At 36.3% G+C, this 24,389-nt stretch overlaps 1 protein-coding gene across 5 annotated transcripts in view; it reads left to right on the plus strand.

The window, feature by feature from the left end:
* The window catches only part of LOC145674929 (ankyrin repeat and IBR domain-containing protein 1-like), a 124,356-nt gene that overhangs the window by 13,361 nt on the left and 86,606 nt on the right, over nucleotides 1-24,389 (plus strand). For 3 of the 5 annotated variants that reach the window (XM_081745187.1, XM_081745201.1, XM_081745195.1), the window contains exons 3-4: nucleotides 12,357-12,478; nucleotides 13,717-13,924. In XM_081745187.1, the coding sequence (XP_081601313.1) occupies nucleotides 12,357-12,478; nucleotides 13,717-13,924 (330 nt within the window). Of the gene's footprint in view, nucleotides 1-12,356; nucleotides 12,479-13,716; nucleotides 13,985-24,389 lie in introns of those variants that run through there. The other 2 variants (XM_081745205.1, XM_081745214.1) reach the window with 2 other exon arrangements.

Below are 24,389 nucleotides of genomic sequence, written 5' to 3' on the forward strand. Positions count from 1 at the left end.
ACTATTTACAAGAGACCAGACCACTATGACCCCTAATATGACTTATAATTGAATACAACATAACACCTGCGTATAATCTCTTATGAAAAGTCGCCCGTTCCTAAAGGCATCTTCATTGTCAGTCATACTCAATGATGATCTTTTACCTGATGTTTTATTGACATTTCCTACTGCTCTTTATGCTATTCTTTCAAAGACCAGTAACTTCATATTTGAGATACATTGTTTATATATTGATCACTAAAACTTACCTCAATTATATTTCAGTGGTAAAATAATCGTAAATCCCAATCAATTGTGTTCGCAGCACGAAAACGCACACAAGTCATACCCTCTTTTATTATGTGAAACAAACGTAAACCTGTCGACACGACGGGTGCACTTCAGTATTCTCCCGCACAAAAATATTTTTCTTGTATTGAGATGCAGAATACATAAGATAAGTTTGTCAGTCTATCCCCGGAACATCCTGCATGTTTACTTATAAGCTTTAATAAGAAAAACGATTAACGGCAAAGACAGTTTCGAAACATTTCCCTGTTTGTATGTTGTGGAGTCCTCTTTCAGGAGGAATTAATAGTAACCTCTCATCATGGACGGGCCTCACTTCCCTTTATAACGTTTTTTCCATCTGCAAAATGTTCTGGTGAAAACGTCACCCTGTACATTGCTTATAGCAGCTAATTTCACTCTTGTGCCTCGCAGTTTTTCAAGGTTATGTACCAGTATTTCATAGTTTTCTTCTGTTACAAGTAAACTTATGGATGCCAAAATCTAGTTTCTTAACCAAACTTTACAGATATAAGTGTGGAATATCAAAAAACGAGTCTAAGCAAAATTTAAAGTGCTTCCGTCCATAAAGACTGCCACAAGGCCAAAAACCTGATTGATCAGAATAAGCCATAACAACGTGTTTCAAGTTAAAAAATTTCACTTTATTTGTAAAACGGTAAAGGAATGAAAAACAACACATTGACTGACACCGGAAAGAAGTAGATATCAATTTGAGGGTACGCTTATCATCGTGACCGCCATCTTGAAATCGACCATCTTCTATTTCGTTCGATATTTTAAATAGAAAGGAGGTCATCATGTAAAATATCAATTTGGGCTAGAATTTTACGAGAAATACGATGGTGAAATCTATGTTTCCGTAAGTTTATATTTGTAAGACGTAATGAAGTGCACATTGATATGAATTCATTTGTTCAAAGATTTCTTTAGAGCTGTATCTTTTTGAAAAGAATTCAAGTCAGGAAAATCGGTAGTGAGAACATCGTAGATAGCTACTTATGACAGTTATAAGCAGCTTGAAATCGTTATTAACTGCAGACAAAATGAAATGGTGATGAGACGATCACAAACCTTAAGGAACTGATGGAAGATGGATGACATTTTCCATTGGAATATTCGAGTTAGAAGACAAACCTTTACAAGCAGCGACCTATTCAGTATGTACTAGTATATATTCAATTATCCTGATTTGATTTTTAAAAGATACATCCATGGGATTTTTCGCAGGAGAGGGCAAAGTTTGTTCTCTGGTTTGTATTTTTAATATAAAAGAAAGGATATACAAAGAAGTCGCACTGAGGCTGATTTATTTGACACCATCTCGGTATTCACGGTAGTATCACATGACATAATCAGTAAGAACGCCAGGAACTTTTACTTAGTGGGGTGTTCAAAATAAAAGATGGTGTGCATCCATAATAATGATATAAATTTCTTTACACAAACTCAAAGTAAACTATATTTTTACGTCCACGGTTATGTGTAAGGAAATTTAGGGGAGTGTTAGGGGTGTTGGGAGATGCAGAAACGTAAAAAATTAAAGGAGCTACTGCAGCATTAAATTCAGAAAATATTTGCTTATGCCCGGAAACTTGATACAAACTATTCATTTACCTCACGATGATCTTGAAGTTTTGCTGGCGTCTACTATTAATCCAATGTTCTTGGGATTGCTGCCAGAGTGAATGATGTTGTGTGAGTGTTCGTAACGAAACAAAAGCACAGCAACATTTACTCTGGCGGCAATCCCGAGAACATTGGATTAATATTCATTTACTTGTTAGGGAGAGGCCATACCCTCCCTTATGGAGTCCATGGATGTACCTGTATTGCAATATGTTGTTGAGTGCACTTGACAACCGAGAGTAGCAGAGCCATCTTAACCACTTGGCTGGAGGCCCCGCGACCATAATTTCATATATTAATTACTTGTGTTAGGAGCAAAATTTAGTCATAGGGACAACAACACACTTGTTTCCTATGTTAAAACGACACTGGAGAGTAGAGTAGACGACACTAGAGCGGGACCCGATTGGGAGCAATCGGCTTCAGGCTAGGGTTGCTCCGATAATCGAGTAATCGATAACAATTCGATAAAATTTCAAAACCGTTTCATCGATAAAGAATTTTAATTTTATCGAACTTTCGAGACTCTCGAAATGTTTGAGACTTTCGAAACGTTTGACACACTCGAAGTGTTAGTAACATTCAACGAGTTTGAGAGATTCGATTTGTTCGAAAGCAGCAAATACTGAAAGATCTGGAAGAAACAATGCAATCGATGTTATCGTAGGTATAGTCTTATATATGCAGTACATATACGCAGGGTGTTCATTTTAAAAGTTGTCTCCCTTGAAATGAAGTGAAAGAAAGTTTCTACCAACATGTCTTTAAGACCAATGTTTATTCATGTACAGTGAAACCTGTCTGTGTTGGCCACCATCGGTTCCATCAAAAAGTGGCCAACTTACAGAAAACAAGTGTGATTGGTGTATTTTTAGAATAGGATTTCTAGTATTACTTGATTGTAAAATTTTAACAAGCAGTGGCACAACAGCTACTTATGAATAACGTATATAGAGTAATCATAAAAATATACAGTACTAGAAAATATTACTATAGTATGTTTAATATATGTGCATACCTTTCGCCTCCTGAAAACTAGTATGGTACATTGGATTATTCGGATTGAAAACACACTAACACAAACAACCATGAAATAGAAGCATATGTACGCAGTTTATTAAAATTGATATTATAGCACACTAAATTATTCAGATTAAAAAAAAGAAAAGCTAAGTTATAAATTGAGAAATTCATATGCAATTTATGACTTCTTTTCAGTTGTTACTGAATGGTGGTTCATTCTAGACGTATTTGTTTTATTCTTTTTGGCAGATATGGACATTCTAATATTGTAGTTAACTACCTCTTGTTAATGAGCTAGAAGTGTTTTCCTCGGAGCAAATGTTGTTTTGAGAAAATCTTGAGGGAATTCATATCTCAAAAACTCCGCTATCTTTTGACAAGCCGACAGGTGCCAATAGTTAATTGAGATGGTTAGTTTTAACTTTGAGAAATTTCCGGAATTAAAAAAGCTCCCCACTGATGAGAGGAGCTGATATAGCTAATGGTTTTACCAAAACAGACAGGTAAACAAATACGTACAACCACTTCCTAAATTCCTGTACGTAATTTTTCTTATTCATATCTTCCTTTACCACCCCTTTAACAGGGTAGTCTTCTGGCCATTGACCTCCAAGAGCAAATCGCGCGAATCCTTGCTTCTTTTCTCCAGTCACAAATACAGAATATCTGCCTCTCATATGGGAATACGAAAGAGTTAAGAAAAATAACAAAACGGTATTTTGCTTGGCCAAGATACACAGGTAAATTTATCGTTACCATCATAGGATAAACATTGCTTCATTGTGGCCAACTTCCAAGATAGATAGGTGGCCAACTTATAGAGTAGTAAGTAACGAATGTCTTATGGGAAAATGCAGGTTCAAGACAAACTAGGCCAAGATAAGTAGGTGGCCAACTTAGAGAGGTGGCCAAGTCGACAGGTTTCACTGTACAAGGATTAAGTAGTCTTGTCAGGAAAGAGAGAGAGAGAGAGAGAGAGAGAGAGAGGCAGACAGACAGAGCCAAAGGAAGGAAGATAAAACATGCATCACCCGAACAGGATTGGAATCCAAGATCCATGGGCCTTATGCGGAGTCGTTCTGACCCATGATTAGTGCAATATTAAAGAGTTCGACTAACATGTTTCCTGCAGCAGTCAGGCATTTAATATGACGCTAATCATACGGCAAAACGACTATGCATAAAACCCAATTAGTCTACAAACTGTCACTTTACCGATTGTCAACAACAGAGTAGGCAGAAAAAGGATTTTTTTTCTGTTTCGAGGATTTAGTTCTCGATGGAGACAGCTTCTGATATACCGTAAGTAGAGGTAAGGAAGTTCGATAAGGTTGAAGACTTTTCGGACTTTGGTTTTGAGAATTTATTACCCGATACTTGAAACCCTTTGACTATCTGAGATGGTCTGAATTTCGTGTAATATCTGGACTTCGAGTATCATTGAAACAAATTTTGGGAATTTTCGGTGCGAAGCTCACTCTAGATCGCGCTATCTCTTTGTATGTGATTTTGTTATGTCCGACGATAACTTTCGAACAGATTGTACGATTTTGATGGAACTTACTTTAAAATGTTCCTCTTTGCTTTCATCATGCACCTGTTGTTTTTGGTTGCCTTACGACAAGGGGAACTCCCTCAAATTCGAGTATTTATTCTTTGAGCATATTCGTGATGTTATGACTATTATTAATATTACGGTTTTCTCAATATTAATATTACTACTATAATCTTTTTCTGTTCTTTTTGGATCTGACGTTTAATACGTTTCAGTAGTATATTTCAGCCTTTTTCCTTTCTTCATAGTAGACTCATGATACCATGTGTTATGTGAAGTAGGTAGATTTTACTACTTATTGATATGTTTTAGAATAGTTTAAAGTTACACAACCCAATTAAATTTTAACTAGAGCTCCTTCGTGGCTAAGTGGTTAGCGTACGCGCCTTTGGCGTGGGAGACCCGGGTTCGATTCCCGGCGGGAGCTCATGTGGTTTGGATTTCACGTTATTCAGTAGGTCCACATCTCACATAGTCTTGCTGCTAAACGGGACGTTAAACTCAAAATAAACTCAACTCAAATTTTAACTACAATCAAAAAAGGCGAATACCGCAATCGTATTAGAAAACTAAATTTCATTACATTATTAAAGATCTCTTTCCATCAAATATTTGCTGCATGGAAAACAATCTAGACCCGCCCTTCCGCCAGTGTTCACCTTTCTTGTTTATATATATATATATATATATATATATATATATATATATAAAATCACCATCTTGTTGTTCTCAATTTTGTTTGCTGCCATTTTGAAATGGCTATGATCATGTACTGTAGTAATACGTAACGATTAGAAATCGGGAATTGAGACCGCCCTTCTATTTTTAGCGCGCCTGTCTATGAACAAAATTTCCGTTTTGCGCCATGTTGAAATGCCTATAATCACGTACCGTAGTAATCGGACACATTCCCCCCTCCGATAAGAAGGTTCGCAGAAACACGGGCGTCTCTGGCGGGGGGACAAGGGGAATGCGTCCCCTCCAATATTTTGAAGTACAAAATATTCAATATTTTATTCTAATTTATTTACTAACGACAGAATATCATATAACCAATAATAATTATATTTATTTGGAATATAATCTTCAGGCTGTGAAGCGATTGTAATCAAGTTATTGATATACTTTAGGGAGCCGCGGTGGCTCAGTGGTAGCGCGTTCACCTCTGGTGCTTGGGGTCCCGGGTTCGATCCCAGTCCCCGCCAAGTGGACTTTGTAGTGGACAAACACCGTGTGCGTGGGTTTCCTAGGGGTTCTCCCGTTCCCTCTCACTTTCTTCATTCCACCATTTCATTCATTACTCATTATCACAGTCTCCTTTAGCCTAACCGGCGTAATCGTGGGATATAAAACTCAAAAATTTCTTTTTCATTTTTTTTGACATACCTTAGGGGGTTCGTGGAGGTAAGCAGAAAGGTAACAAATGGAATCGAAGTTAATAAACAGGTTGGGCTAGATAGTACCATTTAAATCATTTTCTTTGATGTCTTCTTCAAATTTTACATGCCAGAGACGCCAGTGCGCAGAAGAACCCTCATTTTTGCCGTTTTCGAACATTCCTTTTGGCACACGCCGGAGCCCGTCCCTCATGAAATTATAAGCCTGTAACTGTAGTTGACTAAGGTCAGTAGTCGTGCAAAGAATCACTCGATTCGGTTTATCAGTTTAGAATATTAGGATAATTATACTTCGTCACTTTCCCATTGTCTTCATTTTCTTTTGGCCACCATGTTGAAATGGAATGGTGCGACTGACAACTTTTACTGCGCCGGCTCTGTTGTCTGTCCCACTTAACTTAGAATGTTTGTACCCGCAAAAGCGCATCACTCTATCTGGTGCCCTTTGCATGGTACACACACACATACACGGCGCGAGCCGTTACTTTAGCCCATCTCTTCTTATAGGGTGGGCTAAAAAGTACAGAAAAATGGGTCAGAGTGGATTGCTCGACGGCTGTAGGGTTTGAATCTTTTTTTTTTTTTTTTAAAAAAAACCATGTTAACATCTAGTAGTATCAATTTCCTCTCTATGGGGGCGACATTGATAAATTCTAAACCTTTCAAATTACAGGTAAAATATCAAGCATTAATAAGCGCATATTTCCTTCATACCTGACATAATTATAATTAATTTCCGCATTGTTACGGACACTTAAGATTTCATGCCAAACTTGCTAGCAAAGGGGGTTAGCTTGCTGCACTCCGAAGCTAGGGATCCTTGATTCGAATGTCATTCAGGCATGTATATTTTTTTTCGGCACCATTAGCCTCGCGCATAAGGGACGAGCCTACAACCACATAAAAAAAAAAAAAAAAAGCATGGTTGACAATTTGGTGACATTCGAAAACTTTTGAATACTCGACTAATAAAGTTCCGTAAATGGTTCGACAATAACCGAAATGTCAGTAAAATTGAAAGTTTAGATAATGCTCGAAATTTCGATAATACCCAAAGTTTCGAGAATACCAGAAATTTTGTTTGTATTATAAGTTTCGAGTATACCCGAAATTTCTGTAATAATCAAAATTTCAAAATTACCTGAAATTTTGATAACACTGGAACTTTTAAATATCCGAAACTTCGATAATATTCGAACTTTCGATAGTATTCATACTTTCAGTTAGTGATGGGTAGCTCCAGAACGATTCGTTCCAGAAGAGCTCCTCCGTGGCTAAGCGGTTAGCGTACGCGCCTGTGGCGCGGGAGACCCGGGTTCGATTCCCGGCGGGAGCTCATGTGGTTCGGATTCCAATTTAATCAGTAGATCCACGTCTCATATAGCCTCGCTGCTGAAAAGATACGTTAAACTCAAAATCAACTCAACTCGTTCCAGAAGAACGAATCCTTTAGTGGAATGAAAGGATCGAATCTCTAAAAGGAACGGGATTGACTGGCGGAATCAAAAGACGGATTCGCTCAGCGGAAGGAAGAGACTGATTGAGACAGTGGATTCGGTTAAATGGAACTAGAGCGCGGAACCAAACAACACCCGCCTTATACAGAGTCATTTTGAGGTATGTTTAGCGTCATACTAAAAGCCTGACTACTGCAGGAAACATGTTAGTCGATGTCTTTAGTATGGCACTAATCACACGTCAGAACGACTCTGCATAAGGCCCCACAAGTTCAAGAGTAGATCCAGTTGATGGATTGATATAGATGGAATCACACAAAGGTAATATTGCAAAACAGATGGACAATTGGACAATGTATGACACATAGAGAGAGAGGGGGGGAGGGGAGTAAAAGGTCTACTGCGTATGCCTACAAACAACCAAGCCTCCTTTGTGATTTTTGTATCCCTTCTAAGAATATTCTGATCACGAAACTCCTCTACCAATGAAGGAATAGGGAGAGTAGCAACTAGTCTTACCAGAATGTTTGTTGACTTTCATCTCTTCCACAGGTGTTCAGGATTACCAGGTCTACTGATGTTTTGTATTGCAATTCAGAAAATGAGTTTTTTGGTGTAACCTACAGATGGTGATCAGAAAAATGGAAACACCTGAACGAAATTGCAACTTACCAGATTAATATGGTGTCGGGCCACCTTTCGCCTTCAGAACAGCCTTGATGCGACGTGGGATGGAGGCATAGAGGTCGTGAATGGTAGCAAGTGGAATTTTACACCATTCCTCGTGCAGGGCATCGGACAGTTCTGTGAGAGAGGATGGAGGTGAAAATCGTCGCCGGAGTCGTGTTTCCAAGACGGACCACAGATGTTCAATTATGTTGAGATCTGGGGATTGGGCGGGCCAGGAGAGGTGTTGAACTTCATCCCGATCTTCCTCAAACCACGCTGCAACAATGCCAGCTGTGTGAATGGGTGCATTATCATCCTGGAAGATGGCGTCATTGTCCGGGAACAACATCCGGACCATAGGATGCAAGTGGTCTCCTAAAATTGCGACATGATCGTTGGCAGTGATTCGTCCGCTAAGTGTGACCACAGGACCCAATGAAAACGATGATATGGCGGCCCACGGCATCACCGAACCGCCGCCATGTTTCACAGTTGGGCGAAGACACTGCAGATCATAAGCTTCTTTGGGCGTTCTCCACACATAAACACGGCCCATGGTTGGGAATAGGGTGAAGGATGACTCATACGATTATATCACACGTTTCCAGTCCTCAACGGTCCAAGTGGCATGGTCGCGGCACCATTTGCGGCGTGCGAAAGCGTTATGGTCCCTGATGAGCGATTTGGCTCGTGCAACACGACCCCGTAAGTTCATGTCATGTAATTCGCGGCGGACTGTGATTGTCGAAACAGGGTGGGGGAGGTGCTGATTGAGTTCCTCCGTCACTTGCTCCGCAGTGGCACGACGGTTCTGCGTGACAATGCGCTTTAATACCCGGCGTGACCTGTCACTCATGATTTTCTTCCGCCCACTGTTCCGCTTCCCCAATGTGGTTTTCCCGTCTGTTGTGTAGGCAGTCATCACCTTCGACACTGTCCCACGCGACACACCTAATACAGTAGACACTGCCGTCACACTCACTCCACATAACCGCGCACCAACAATTTGCCCTCTTTGAAAATCTGAGAGGTCTCCTATTTTACACTACCTCCGTCTACTGCAGCCACTGGACACTGCTGTTCCACTGCGCCTGACGTAGTATGGAGACCGATCTAACACACCACCACCTGCGGTCCGGCGCTGCGGGCGCCACGACACCACTGCCAACTCATACATCTGACGTGTTGCCAACTACAGGTGTTTCCATTTTTCTGATTACCATCTGTATGTTGATGCATCGTCATGTATCGTACTGTAAAATTCACAATCGATTGTTTGATTGGGTATTAATATTACAGTTCAACACAAAGGCTGTATGGGATAATCCCTATTTCATACAGTGAGATTCAGAACATTACTCCGACATTTCTCAAAGGCAGGCACCTTCACTAGGATCGAAACCGGAACCATACGAATATTAACCACTTCGCTTAGCTCTAAGATAACCTAAAAGTTTGTTTCACTACGAATAAAAGAATCTCTCTTACAGCATGATATGTCAGCCAGAGTCCTATCCCAAATATTCCTACAAAGATGAGGGGGTTTCGGGGTTTTAACCTCCCTTCATTATATACAGGATGTTATTGAACTATACCGACAAACTGTAAGAGGTGATTCCTTACATCAAAATAAGAGAAAACGTCCATATCGACCTGTGGGGGAAAGTGTATAGTTTCAGAGCTAGGGCTGTTCAAAATCGCGAAAAAGCCAAATTTCAAGAGGACCTAGTTCGAAATGGATGGTGGTCCGTATCAGCGTAAAGGAAGTCACGCATGCCCATTCCAAAAATACATATTTCATTAATGCTCAATGGGTGTACAGAGTATTCTCTGCAGGGTGAAATTCCCATACGTGCTCTCAACCGAATTTTGAGATATGCTCTGTGATTGGCCCAAAGTAGGCAAGTAATAAACCTTGACAGCAGTGAACACAGACACCTTTGGCGGGATGTGGGAAGTGTTAAAGATTGTCAGCACCACGGTTCCTCGTACTCGGGAAAACGCATGCTGCGATGTTTTCTTTCACGCTTATTAGTGAAGAAAATATGAAATATACCGTGACGAATTACATTGCAGCACACGCTATTCCGAATACGAAAATACGTGGAGCTGCCGGTTCCTAACACTTCCGACTTCCCTCCGAATAATTGGGTGTCCATTGTTGTTAAGGCTTACCTCGTGCCTACTTTGGACCCTCCTTGAAATCTGAAAACTCTATTGAGATCATATCTGAGAATTACATCCTGTGGAGAATACCTTATATACCTATTCAAAATGGATGAAATATACAATTTTGGATTGTGTATGCGTGACTTCCTTTACGCTGATAAGAACCACCATCCACATCTTCTGAAATTCGAAGTAGGTCCTCTGGAAATTTGGCTTTTACGCGATTTTGGACAGCCCTAGCTCTAAAACTATGCACTTTTCGCCATAGGTAAATATAAACTTTTTCTCTTATTTTGATGTGAGGAATCACCTTCTACAGTTTGTCGGTACAGTTCATTAACACCCTGTCTGTCTGTCTATATATATATATATATATATATATATATATATATATATATATATATATATATATATATATATATATATATATATATATATACGAACTTGGGAGCTTAAAGCCGTCTTGATGAACCTTTGCATACGCCACTGAGTGAACTAATATACTTTCCAAAATTCTGATCCTTTTACGACTATGTTTCTAAGTCAAGGTTGCTAATATTTAATCTACCTTTTAATAGGCCTATATATAAAATAATGCAGCACGTTATTCTGAATTGACGTAAAACTGTTAACGTATTTTAGGCCTACATTATTGATTCAGGAAGCAATCTGCCCCTTCCAAACAATGCTTCTGAATCCTCTAGTGTGTGAATTCATCATAATGTACAGTCACGAACATTAATAAACGGAGGCTGAAGCCATTATTTCTTATGGCTCCAATCTCCATTTATTAATGTTCGTGACTGTACAAGCCGACTGTTTAGAACATACACTGTATATATTCACTGTCGCGGTAATAGATTTATTTCCGTTTTTCATCATCTTCATTAAACTCAGTAATAATTTCAAAGTTTCCCCCGGGTAGGCTTACCATACATCCGGGATTCAATCCTGTGTCCGGAAGATTGTCTGGAATTAACTAATGTCAGAAATTTTAGGGAAAATGGAAGGTCAAGAAATTCACTGTGTTTGGTCAAATGGTTGGTTTGCAAATCTGACTTGTGCTGATATTTATGAAAAAATCAGTAGCGATAAGGTGTTCTTCGGAAGAATACTTTACCCCACGGGATTGGTGTCCAGAAATTATGGTAATCCTACCTACCATGGGAGATTTTGAATACACGGAGGATGAAAGTAGCAAAATACTGGTAACCCAAGGTGAACACGATCAGACACATGTTTGTGGGGAAATATCCCTCCTGAGCAACCCTCTGAAATCACCACTGATTTGATTAACATTTATTTTACTGAAAGGCGAAAGGGGGAGTTTGCGCCCAAAACATCATCATATCTGATTGCGGCAATGTGTGAACTAGAGGCCATTGAGAGAGAGAAAACATGAGAAAATAACACATTTGGCTGAAAAAAAAAAAAAAATGCTACAAAATTTTAGCAACACCGCACATGATTAATATGGTTGAGGTGTTGGGCCGTATACTATATTGTACGAAGAGCAAATTACCATATTTGTACGTTTAAGGCCATATGTTTGGCAACACTGATACAACAGATGGTCAACAAATAAACAAAAGTTAGAATTTAGGAAAAAATTGAACTTCAATGTGTGTGTGTGTGTGTCTGTCGAAAAAGCAGTCCCTTTCTGCACGCTATCCTTTCTCCTCACAAATACAGCTTTGCAATAACTTATCAGATAATAAAAGTTGTCTGATTAGTTTGGCTTCAAAAACGAATCATTGGCTGCAAGAAACTTCCATAATACAAGAAACTTCCATAATACTTGATAATACCCGAAACTTCGATAATACTCGAAATTTCGATAATACCCGAAACTTCAATAATGCCCGAAACTTCGATAATACTCGAAATTTCGATAATACTGGAAACTTCGATAATTTCAAATACTCGAACAGTTTCGAGTAACCGATGACAACTCGATTAATTTTCGCTCCCGAAGTTCGATAGGTCCTCAGGCTTATCGAACACCCCTACTTCAGGCCAGCCCTGAAAGTAAACTTTATTATTGTAATAATTATAATATTTGATGTTAGTTGACAAGTATAATTTTTTTTTGAAAAAAAGGAAATTCTAAATAAATTTAATAATTAAATTATTATCTGTTAATATGCCTCTATTGTTATTTTGCAGGTTTTCCAAAGTTCTCCAGAACTTAGGAAGAATCTAGATCCAAATTTGAGTTATGGTGATAATCATCACCACAACACTGCCCTACATTATGCTGCCAAACATGGAATGAAACATCTACTCAGGTAACTATAATATTACCATAATTGAAGGGTAAGAGAAAAAAAGGAATGTCAAAACTACATTTTCGAGAAAACGGCTTTTTAACATTGAAAACAGAGTACAAAATAAATAGGGTTGAATTACAAGAACGATCATCACTTAATAAAGTTAAAGGTTATATTTCCATTCGTTATTGTACGCAGTGAAATAGTACCAAGAGTCACCAACAGATAGGCCAAAGCACTCACTAAAGCACACACATGGACATTCCTTGGTTTTTTCCCCTTACCCTTCAATTGTACAAAAATGTTATAATCCGTAGTCGATCTTATGAAAAATAAATTGTCGAATTATTTTGAAAGCCTTCGCCTTAGATCCGTAATTCAAGTGCAAAGAAACTTAAATTAATTGATAAAACTGAATAAAAGACTATCTGGATGCTTGTTAAACTGAGCATTATACAATGCGCTTTATAGATATTGTCAAACAATATCGTGTTTACGTCTTTCGCTGGAGACTATTTTTAATGAATGTTTTCATTAGTCATCACTGTCATCTGGGACTTCTTCAAGTTATGTGAATCTACCTGTGGTGGCCATCCCAACTTTCGCTGAACCTTAATTAATATGCTTATTCCAATTAAATGTTTTCCACAATTAACAAATATATGAATTAAACATTTCCCAATAAAAGAGGTGAGAGTTATTAATTTATGTATTTATTACGATAAAGACAGTTTATTTGTATGCAGTTTATCTAATATCAACTTAACGGTCTCGGAATACAACGTGATAAGCCATTCTTAATAGTTTTACGAGATGGGTTTTCAAGGTACATTTTAGTGAACACCGAAAATATTGGTTACATTATTTTTGGTTCCAGACCTGTCCACTTATTCGTTTAGTTAACGATTTTATGATTGTCTAAACAAAGTGTTAACAAATAGTGCTGTGTAAGTTAATTTTCTATGAGAGTAATATAATATATTTTGGTATATATAATATATAATTGCCACAGTTAATGTTGTGTTATTTTGTATAATCGCCAGTAGTATACTGTTTCTTTTCTCAACTTCTCTATATTCAATGGACTGAATTCAGTATAGTTTGTTGGAAGTTAAAGAAAATCTCAATATCTTGTGCCAACAAAAATATATGTCAAATCATTTATTGTAAAGAACATTGTCTGTTGTTGAATGTGTGTTCACATTCGCAATTCTATACTAAGAGATAAAACAATGCATTTTTTTTTTTCATTCTAGGACTTTTCTGAATGATTTAGGTGGAAATCCAAATAAAAAGAATGGTTGCAATGAGACCTCCCTTCATTGTGCTTGCCATTTGATGCAGCAAAAATCACTATCTGCGCAGGAAAGGAGAGCAGCGTGTGTTGTATTGCTGCTTCAGTGGCGAGGCGTCACTCTTCCTGGTGGTGAGAAGGAGAAGGTTGACCTCCCTGCACAAGATGAAGTAAATGCGCTTTGTGGAATCAATCGATGTGGAATGCATTACATGTATGCATGTTAGCATGTGAGAAAGTAACTCTTTTCCATTAAATATATAATCCAAAATATAATATGTCTGTTTGATTATTTTTGTGTGCTCAGTAGATTGTGTGAACTACATTATTTTCGTATTTTGAAACTTAGTTTTCAAGATGGTAGGAAATTGACATTATGATTATTAATACAAACTTCTACCGAGTAGGGTAACATTTATGAAAAGTGAATCATTCATTAACGAAGCTTTTTGGTGGACAGATAGTATATATGCTTGGGGATTTTTCGGGGTTTTCCCGGTTCTTTCTAGATTTTTATTCCACCATTTGCTTATATTTATCTTCCCTCTCCTTTAACCTACAGAACTTAGTAGTAGTACGTTAACTAAAGATATTTCATTTCATTAGAAGATAATTAGATAAATAAATGATTTGGAAAATTAGGCTTGATAAAAGATGGTATAAAATGTAGCGAGACTATTCATGGCTTTGGATTAATTGTTTTAACAAAAGAGACACTGACCAAAGCTTAAAACTTTACTTTATTTTAAATTATAATTTGTAACTGTTTCGGATATCTAGCATATCCTTCTTCAGACACGATCGAAATTAATGAAAATAGACATATATATAAATGTTGTTCTCCGAGACAGATATATATAAAAAAGAGAACAACATTTATATATATGTCTGTATTTTCATTAATTTCGATCGTGTCTGAAGAAGGATATGCTAGATATCCGAAACAGTTACAAATTATAATTTAAAATAAAGTAAAGTTTTAAGCTTTGGTCAGTGTCTCTTTTGTTAAAATGTAGCGCTAACATTTTGTTTCATTTGTTTAATGCATTTTTAAATTGTCATTATTTTTCAATAATTTACCTCTTTTATCCGAAGTAGTAATTGTTTCTGATGTACTGCACGTCGATAGAAGTATTATTTGTTCATTCTTCGTTTCGTGTCAGTTTAAGAGTATACCTGTGAGGCAGTTTCTTGTTTTATGAGAGTCTATAAGCTGGATATATATATATTTTTTTGGTCTTAACAAAAAATTCAAAATTCAAAAGTATTTTTTTAACCATATATTAAAAGAAGCTACCCAGAATTTTAGATTTAATTATCCAGATGACATCGAGAAGGAGTTTGCAGATGAAATGCGTCATTTTAAGTATTTCATATCACAATTAAAGTATTTCAAAGATGATGAAACAGTACCATCATGGCGATCGTACAAATTTATTATTAACTTAATGCACTCAATATTTTCCACTAGGATAACCATTAAAAGATTACAAATTTTTCGTGAATGACAAACGTTAGTAATGAATGAGCGATTTCGAGATTAAAACTGCTGGAAAATTGTCATCAAATTTAAAATAACCTAGAACGACTGAAATGACGTGGCATAATTGGCACTGATTACAAGATCTTGCAGAATATCCTTTCTGACTTAGTAGTAAAATGCTCATCTTTGGTGCGTGGAGTCCCTGGTTCGATCAAAGGTCGCGAAGTGGATTTTGTATGAACATACACAGTTCGTTTGAGTTTTCTCGGTTTTATCTTCATTCATTATCATCTCCGAATCTTAGCCTCACTGCATAATCGTTGGTCGTTGAAAAAAAAAAAAAAAAAAAAAAAAAAAAAAAAAAAGATAGAAAGTATCTTGTAAGATTCACCACAAATTTGAGGTAACATAAGACGTTAACTTATTTAATAATATTAAATGATTAAAAGAGTCAGTAGAATAAGGGTCAAAGCCGATATAAAAATGCTCCTGCAGTTATGTGCTATTAATGTGAAGAAGCACATAGATGTAACATATCCACAAGAGGACAATGGTGGATTTTGTGCATGTCTATTCCGTACATTTATATTACGTCATTCGTTAATGGGCTCGTTGTTTCTTGGAACATTGAAACGGACTTTTCTTTTACTGAACCTCACGGTTGTTAGTCTTTCTTCTAACAAAATTCGTTTACGTAACTTGTTGGATGGTAATAAATCTAAAATTGTATTAGGAGATGTGTGCCCAAATATTTCGAGTGATTAGAGGTCTACACAGGATTTAATTCAGCACTAGTCATTGTTGATCTTATTGAATACTGTGTTGGAGTATTATAACAAAAGAATAATTCGACAGCGATCGTTATTACTACAGGGTGAAAAGGGGATAGGAAAAATGGAGGGAGAAAGTTCCAGTCGGTTTACTTGAAGATGGCAGCTGGTAATAGAATGGAAATGTGTATGTGTTCCCATCTTTTTCTGAAGGAAGAAGGGCAGTTTGGATGGAGAATTTCTAAGATACAAACACGAAACTTTCTGTCGGGGTTGAGATATGATTGTCTGTGTGTTCAGGTACGAGTAAATGGAGAATCTGAGTATTGCAGGCGTAACGATTATTATTGTTGATGCGGGTAAATTGATTGGGGCTTCTCTGTTATAAAGTGTAGGAGAGAATATTCTAGAGAGATGATATTGAAGGAGTCGCAGCTACCAAACTGGCTGAAGTAGTAGTATTGCACAACTAGTTACTTCTAGATAGAGGTGCAGAAATATCCTCAATTAACGAGTGCTGACATCGGTGGTGTAATGTAATTTTGTGGTGATATAGTGAAGTAGGTGTATATTCCATGAATGGCAAATGTGTAAGGAAGAAACAATTTATGTGGTAAGAAGGAAAGTCATAAGAAAGCAACCAAAATTGAAGTAAAGGTTTGGATGCAGTTGGTGGGTTTGATATGTACATCAGTTTCAAGTTGCCCATTATGCTTTATGAGAAATCGAAATCACAAGAAATTGTAAAATTAAAATAATGTAGGTACTTAATATACTGAATAAAAACACATCTTCTAACCAAAAATATAGGAAATATGAATTGAAAAATAATATTAACAACGAAATTGTCTTTAATTGTATTGGATAAAGCGTCAAAACTTTAAAAAATTACGTTTTGTTATTAATCGTACTAGAAGTACTGTGTATCGAATCAAATCCTCAAGTAATGATTCCTATCTTCATTAGTAAGCCCCGCTATTCGTTATCTCCCTATAATGTAAGGGCAGTCAAGCATAACCAAACAACTATCTTATGACTTTTTAATATTCATTAAGGAAATAAACACCTGAAGGAAAAGTGAATCGATTTGGTTTTTAAGTAGTATTTAAAGAATAATAACTTATGTTCAGGTTATAATAAATATGCTACCGATTGAACATCTCTTTTCAGTGTCGAAGGCATATGAGACGGGATCTGCTCTTAAAGTAGGATCCAAACCTCTATCAAGTTTTTTGTACGGAAGTAAATGCTCCCGTAGAATCCAGAACTCACGCGTAGAAATGACAATTATTTTCGTTATACTGTTAACTGAATTTTATTATAGTTTTGATTTGTGGTCTTTCGAGAAACAGAATTGATTGTAACCGAACAATCTCACATGGAAGCAAATCGCATTAAAATAGATTTTTGCTGAGTTTTCAATGTGAACAGTGTTTGAGTGAAATACCGTTCATTGCATGTGTCATTACTTTTTAATTTAACTAGTATCGATTACCCACTTTGCTGGGTTAAAATAAAAATTTTAAATGTATAACTCCTTATCTCATGTATTTGGTACCCTGAAATGTTGCATATTTGTTTTTAGTAGCATCGATTTAAACTGCATTGGAAGTATCACTGTTCGTCTCGGCGTCCCCGGAGACTATGGATTCGACATTAATCTCGGTTATATTCGATCATTTTTATATATGTACCCTCCACCCCCAAGTTGTGGGACTGAGTTTGGACTTAAACGGAATCGGAAGTGTCACTATTCATCTCACCGACTCCGAAAATTATGGATTCGACACTATCGATCATTTTCATATATCTACCCTTCCCCCAAGTTACGGAGCTGAATTTGAATTTAAATGGCATCGGAAGTGTCATTGTTCATCTCGGCGACTCCAAAAACTATGGATTCGACACTAATTTCGGTCATTTTTGTTCATTTTTAAATATCCCCCCTTTCCTAAGTTGCACCGTCAAAGTGAAATGTAAACCATCCGCGGACCGAATCTCATCTATGTTGAAAATTTAATCGAGATCGGTCGGGTGATTCAAGGGTGCGAAGTCACAGACATAGTCACTTTCAATTTTATAATATAGACTAGCTGAACCTGCGCTTTCTACACAGCACATCGTTCACACATGAGCACAAATCTCCTTGTCACTCCTTACAATATCTGTACATGTCCCTTTATAGACACAAGTGAAAGACGTCTGGATAAAAATTGGCAAGGACTCAGTAAATGGGTTTCAGTATCTCGCACCGTTTTTAAGATTTGAGCCTACTTCCGGTTGGTGTTTGTATGACGAGTGTTTTCTTGCATGCAGTATGTAATAAGCAAATACATTACACACACAATTAATTATAATATCAGTGATATATATTGTGTTCATTGGGCAAAACACTCCAAACAATAAAGATTCATCTTATACTGGACAAATGGTTATCCTTCGTTTTTTTTTTTTTTATCATAATTTGAGGAGGAAACAAACGCCTGAGAGATATGCAACCCATACATACAATTGTTATGTTGGAATGCATAACTCGTAGGATATGATGCTTTTTACTTTTTTTTCTTACAAATTTCAACACTTCCAGATATTGCTAAAAAAAAATGTAATAAAGAAATAACGGCCATGTTTTTTAAAATATTCAATTAGAACTGGATAATCTACACAAAATTTGGAATTAACCAGTGAAAACGGCACGCTTCTAGCACTTGTTTTCGAGATCTCATTGTCGAAAGGATTGGAGAGAAACATATAAACCTAGCGTTTTAATATACAGATTATTACTGCAATGACTTGCAGATGAAAGTAACAAATTAAAGCATGAAAAATCTTGAAATTTGGACAGTGTGATCGAGTGTACCCATTGCTTGGTGACGCCTAAAGTGATTTAACATTTTAGTACAGCTCGCACAGCTTCACTGATCTCCGTAGTATAACGAATACCGTTCTAGTCTTTGATACGGAAAAACGAATTCAACGTAGTTCGAATTCCTTGTTAATCTGAAGGTCCATGTCTCAATCTCGGTGCCAAAAAGGGATGAGAAACAACCTGTCCCCTCCTCGTTTAAAAATAAAAAAGGTGTAAAAGTAAAATTAAAAAGGTGATCTTAAAACTAATGGTAATAATTATGATTTGTAGGTTAGTGGCATTAAATGATAGACATATTGAGGAAAGATAACTATAATTAATGAAGTTAAAAATTAAATGTAAGCTGTACGTTTCTAAGAATAACTTCTACAAATATCAGTAATGTGAGTCAACCTTAGTAATGTAGTTCATGTAGGTAGAATTAAGGGTAGTCTTAGGCTTCGAAATGTTTGCATGTGTATTCTCTGTGACAGTGTTCATGTGTTTTGATTGTCAACTGAAATCTGATTAATGTGATAGTGTGAGCTTGTTGTTCTCCCTTAATTCATTTTAAACCTGATTTCCTCTACTTTGTGTGTCTTGCCAGAAGTAGTCGTAGTTACATGCTTTTCTCTAGAACCATCAAAAAGTGAAATATGTAGTGACTTGATGGTTATTGAGATTGTGTTGTAGAGAGGTTACATATACTCATGTTTAGAATATTTAAGCCACACAGTTTTCTTTGGAAATCCTTCTGCTCAAATTGACAGTAGACAAGACATTTAATATTTAGACTTGTAGCAAAACTTTGAAAGAGGTAAAAGTTCGCTTTCAGTTTCCTGAATTTTATCTATTGATCTGTCTCTGTATCTCTTTCTCTCTATATATGTATATGTCTTTAGAAATTCGGTGACCATATACCGGGTCCTAATGTCAAATAAAAGAAAACAAAAAGTTCTATTAAACATAAGTTCAAAAACTCCTCCTATCGATTTAAACCGCTGAAAATTAGGACTGTTACGTTTTCAAACCCTTTATTTTGAAAACAGTGGGGCCTATCGCAAACGATTCAAGGATTCATACAGGAACTAATATGCACTCTATCTAAGCGTCCATGTTTCAGAATCTTCCGGTACCGGTGAAACGAAAGCTCAGTTAAATAGAGCACATACTAGTTCCTGTGTAATTCCGTGAACCGCGTACGGTAGATTCCAAAGTTTTCAAGCTGTGGCGTTTTAAAACATTACTTTTTTTTTCCATTTTCGGTTATTTATAACCTATATTTATGAAAACTTCATATATAAAGAATCATACCCGAGTTTGCTCTTCGAATTTCTAAATAACTTATACAGGTGGCTTTTTTTAAGTGACTGGGTTTACTGTATCAAATATTTGAAAGTTTATCTACGATGAAGTAACGTAATAAATGTATTCGGTTCTGACGTCCATTGTCAGGAGTCCTTGGTGGTTATTTAGGTGGGGCTTACGGAATAAAGCGGTCAAAATATAGAATAACTTGTCATATTACTGGTGTCTTAATTAGTAGAGCATCGTCCATGCAGGCAGGAAATGTGGTTCGAATTCCCGTCAGTTTGACAGTTAGGTTTCTGTATTGCATTGTTGTTCTGTATCTTCTTTTCTTAATTGAAAATACTTTTCGTAATGTGTTATAAGTAATTTAACTAGTATTTGACATACAAACAAATTTTGTAAAGACTTCTAATATAAAAAATCTCCCTCTATGATCTGAAGTACATGTGTGTATTTCTTTCTATGCAAAAAATAAGGTTTTGTAATCCTATTCTATGGATCACTAACGGAATAGTTACTAGACTCGAAGTTGTATTAAAATCCTGTTGCGAAGGTTATAGAAAATATTTTGCTACTTTCCTTCTTTCAGTATTAATATAAGTAGCGCATTAATATTTTATTAGAATAAACTAGTTCAAACATTACAAAATTCTGTGTAGAAACCGTCAGAAGAATACTCAAAACTGAAACAATGCCACATAAAATTTTAAGAAAAGACAAAAGAGAATGAACGTAATGAAGTTATTTTCCGCGTATGTCGCATAGTTTTTATGACTAACCCTGTACGACAGGCTTCATTGTAGAACTAAGTATGTTTCATTTGTTGGTTAGTAAATAGATACGTTTTCAATTCGTTAAGAGATTGAGTATGTTTAATATGCATCGTGTGAATACGTGACTAAATTCAAGAACAGTAGTGGTCTATAGCGTTTAGCTTTCAGGGTATTTTGACTTTGTCCAACCATTATTTCCTACGTGTTGTTTTTGATCGTGTTTTATAATTTAGTTCACAGGGTTTTCCGCTACCAGTTTATTTTATTTGCTAGCAAAGCTCCAGGTACAGCTTCGAATCCATTTTACACTGGATACAATATCGTCACATTTCTTGCTAAAACTGAAAACTATCTTCTGTAATGGCCGGACGCGAAATTCGAATCGGAATCTCCTGATTGCGAAGCAAGAACACTATTAACAGTTCACCTACAGCCACTCGGTTATTTCTCTTAAATCACGTGTTTGTTAACGTAAGTAATTGAATGAGATGAAAATCCAAACAAATTAGTCTCTTAGCAGAAAGCAAGAAGCCAAGTTCTCATGTACAAGATTTGGCAATAAGATGCAATTACTAATGTTTGCACCTGGAAAGTGGAGATTTCTGGAGCAAACTACGATAAAGATCATTCATTTCTGAGTGCATAGATTTGTCTATTTCACGAGAACTGTGAAACTGGTTTTGAAGTCATGCACTGAAATGTGGTGGTTGTACCGCCACAAATGTCTGGATGTCCTGAACAATGGTTAATTGCTGTCTCTGCATGCCAGTTTGAGTTTGGGGAATAGGAAGAAGTCTTTGGGAGGCAAATCCGGCGAAAATGAAGAATGAGAGCCTCGGGATCACACACTTCGCTAATAACTCTATAACAATTAACACTGAGTGAATACAAACCTGACAAAATATTGCTTTTTCTCAGATCTTCAATCAGTATCTGCTTGTTACTTTTACGGTAGATATGCAGCATTAGGGTACTCCTTATTTTTCGTCTTCCAACTCCTTTTGAGTGACTCACCGTAAAATGGCTCCATATCAGACCAAAGTAACCCTTGAGAAAAGTTATTTCAATTGTTTCAATTGAATAACGTTAAATGGTGCCGCAAGTGACAGTTTTAATACATTTACAGTATACAATGTGAGGCAGAGGTCTGTAATAGACCCATGTAAGTTGGAAATGGCTGGAGGAAACAAGATTATATCTTAGACAGGGGTAATGGAGGTATAACCGCAACTAATAGTGTGTAGCATCCTCCTGGCGGCCATCTTGGATTGTCTAAATTTCTTAATAGGAAGAGAATCACGTAGCATCGTTTTTGGGTAGCTTTTCACCACAAACACAAATCTGACATTATTTTAAACTTATCTCTAAATCATCCAATACTTGTTACCTTCGTGATGCATTTTTGTACATACGTTTAATATATAATGATCAAAGAGACGTTAAAAATAATGCCGGATTTGTGTTTGTGACAAAAAGCTAGACCAAAACGATGTCACATAACCCCCTTTATTGAATTGATTTTTTTTTTCTTTCTTGCAAAATGCAGTTAGACTTATCGAAACATACTCTAATAGATGATGCAGTTCTACGATCAGCGATCCTGTTTTCTTTCGCGCTCGAAGAGTAAGCTTTCTCTTCTCCTTTGTGGAGATGCCAGAAAGAACGCCCCCGTGAGTAGGTGAGAGATATTTGAACAGTTACCAATGTTACGTATGTGTGTATCTGTGCAGAACAATCCTAGTAAATAAACAATACAGACTTTCAATGAGGAGTAACTTGATTATACATATTATATGTCGTCTACTATTCTTATGTATGTTTATCTATCTATTTGTCTATATATATATATATATATATATATAAATAATATAGATGCAAGGGCTCGGAAAAAACCGGCTTTTTTTGGAAAAAAACTGTTTTTTCTGCTTCGCTTTTTTGCTTGGGAAATTTTGGGCTTTTTTGAAAATTTTGCTTTAAACTGATAATGCAGACTGTTTCGCTTCTCTACAACAAAAAAACTCATTTAATTAGTGGTTGATGCAAATAATAATATGAAACCTCGAAAATAAACCATGAATTTCAAAAAGATTTTTGTTTTTAATTCTTAACATTTTTACATTATGAATTTCAAAGGATTAACCAATATATGTAATAATATTTTAGCCTCTTATATACAATAAGTACTTTAAAAATGATACATAAATAACTAGCAAAATTGTATGTAGTATTTTTACTTCAAAATATCACACACCCTCTTTTTGAAGCAAAATAAAGATAAACATGAGAGAAATATGCACAACAAGAGCTTCGTTTCGGGTAGCTCTGTACATTCTTGAAATTTTTCAGTTAAGTTTTAACTTTCATATACATTGTATGAATATTTCGAACAAATTTTTCACTGATTGATCACAAACGTAATAATCTGTTACCACCTATCAGGTGCTTCGGATCTGCAAAATCGGTAAAGCTCCAAATTCTGTAATGCACTGACTGTTCCTTAAGCTTGTTCAGAATCGGAAAAGTATCGAATTTTCTGTTCATGGATCATATACGTAATAGACGGTTCATCTGAGCGTATGGTTTCCTAGGCTGTAGAATATATAACCACCATCACGGTTTACCCAGTCCTGAAGGTTTCTGAATTTTTAACAAGAAAATTCAACATATCGTTACGAAACTTTTTTTTTTTCACCAAAAAGAAAAACTATGGAATACATTTAAAAAGAGTGGAAGAATCAATCACTGTTCCAATTCACAAGAAAGGAGACAAAATTGATTGCAATAATTATCGAGGCATTTCACAACATTATATTAATAAGATTGACCCCATACGAAGATGAAATTATTGGAGATTATCAGTGTGTATTTAGTCGAAATCGATCAGATATTTACCATTCGACAAATACTCGAAAAGAAATGGGAATATATTACCCAGTACATCGATTGTTTATTGATTTTAGAAAGGCTTACAACTCGGTTAGGAGGGAAACATTGTACAACATTCTTACAGAATTTGGAATACTGAAAAAGCTAGATTTACTAAGCGTTTAAATGAATCCCAGAGTATAGTCCAAGTAGAAAAATACGAGCTTCCACGCCGAGATTGGCCTGAAACAAGGATATGCGTTATTGCCGTTATTATTCAGCTTTGTTCTGGAGTACGCTATAAGAAAAATCAAAGATAGGAACCAAGGCCTAGAGTTCAATGGTGTTTACCAGGTTATGGTGTATACTGATGATGTAAATCTAATAGGAGAATAATCGAAAGAAATGAAGAGGCTTTATTAAACGCTTGCAAGGATATGAGTAATGGCAAATTATAAGTGCGTTAAAATATCAATTAATACTTTTGACATAGTGGATATTTTCAAAAATCTTGAATCAGTATTACCAGACCAAAATCATACCCACAAAGAAATTAAATGTCGACTGAAATCAGGAAATTCTTGT

This window comes from Thermobia domestica, chromosome 2 (genome assembly GCF_964235325.1).
Source record: "Thermobia domestica chromosome 2, izTheDome1.hap1.1, whole genome shotgun sequence".
Taxonomy (NCBI): domain Eukaryota; kingdom Metazoa; phylum Arthropoda; class Insecta; order Zygentoma; family Lepismatidae; genus Thermobia; species Thermobia domestica.